The sequence below is a fragment of the Buceros rhinoceros genome, unplaced genomic scaffold, assembly GCF_000710305.1.
Source record: "Buceros rhinoceros silvestris isolate BGI_N320 unplaced genomic scaffold, ASM71030v1 scaffold40782, whole genome shotgun sequence".
NCBI lineage: Eukaryota > Metazoa > Chordata > Aves > Bucerotiformes > Bucerotidae > Buceros > Buceros rhinoceros.
In genome coordinates this window covers 4773-5842 of record NW_010400210.1, presented here as the reverse complement: position 1 = coordinate 5842, position 1070 = coordinate 4773, and the positions used below count along the sequence as shown (strand labels likewise).

Below are 1070 nucleotides of genomic sequence, written 5' to 3'. Positions count from 1 at the left end.
GGATCACATCTCCGAGGAAGGTCACTACTGGATCGGCATGGACATCAGCCCTGCCATGCTGGGTGAGCAGCCCTCCTCCCCTGCACCCTCCCCTCAGAGGTGTGGGCTGGTTGCCTGAGCTGTGCTCTGTTCTGTGCAGATGTGGCAGTGGAGAGGGAGGTGGAAGGAGACCTTCTCCTTGCAGATGTGGGTCACGGCATTCCCTTCAGGCCTGGCATGTTTGACGGCTGCATCAGGTGAGTCTGTGTAGGTGGGTGAGCTCTCTTCAAACTGCACATAACTGCATGGTCTGTTCAGGACACCGTCTGCAGCACAGGCGAGGGTGGCTGGCTGATCAGTCACTCTCTTTGCTTCATGCTCCCCCTTTCTGGGACAAGCTGCTGAGATTCTGGATGGCAGAAGCAGCTTCTGACAGCTCTTTCCCAAGCAAGGCTTGTCTTTTTTTGTGCTGGTGAGCTGGGAAGTTTATTGAGGTAGATAAAATAAAGTCAGGGGTATCGTTGTGAGGGTTGAGACCTGCTGCAAGGAGGAAAACAGAAGGTATGTCTGTACCATTGCTCAGCTGCAAGGTCCGTCCCTGGATGAAAGGTTTGGTGTTGGTCTGGGGATGGAGGGCTTGGCGAAAGGGGCAGGAAGACTTCTCTGCTTAGAGGATACCTGGGGAAGGTGCTGGGAGGGAGCAGGGACTGTCTGCTGCTGATCCAAGAGCTCTGTTCGGGATTGCTCGTTGGCACAGCCCGCGTGGCCACACGAGGTCCCAGCTGAGCATTGGGGTTATCTCAGCCCCTGGCCTAAAGGGCGCGCTGCTTGGTGGATCTTTTGTGCTTGAATAACGGGTTTTGGCGGAGTGAGTCTCCAGAGGGGTTCGTGTCACTGTAACACAGAAAGCAAAGCTACATGGGGAAAGGGAAATGGTTTCCCCGAAGCGCAGCGTGTGCTTAGTGCTGGGAGTCAGCTCGGAGGGAGCTGACGGGCTCCACGGAGGAGCCGATGGCTCAGGGTCCCGGGGGTCTCTTTTTCCTTCTCAGCATTTCCGCAGTGCAGCGGCTCTGTAACGCCGACAAGAAATC

General features: G+C 56.2%; 1 protein-coding gene across 1 annotated transcript in view; it reads left to right on the top strand.

Moving 5' to 3' along the window:
- Window positions 1-4: 4 nt before the first annotated feature.
- Window positions 5-1070, top strand: part of WBSCR22 (Williams Beuren syndrome chromosome region 22) — a gene marked incomplete at its 5' end in the record, with an annotated part of 4320 nt that continues 3254 nt past the window's right edge. Inside the window, 2 exons of the mRNA XM_010131771.1 lie at window positions 5-62; window positions 140-236. Coding sequence (XP_010130073.1) covers window positions 5-62; window positions 140-236 — 155 coding nt within the window. The remainder of the gene's footprint in view (window positions 63-139; window positions 237-1070) is intronic.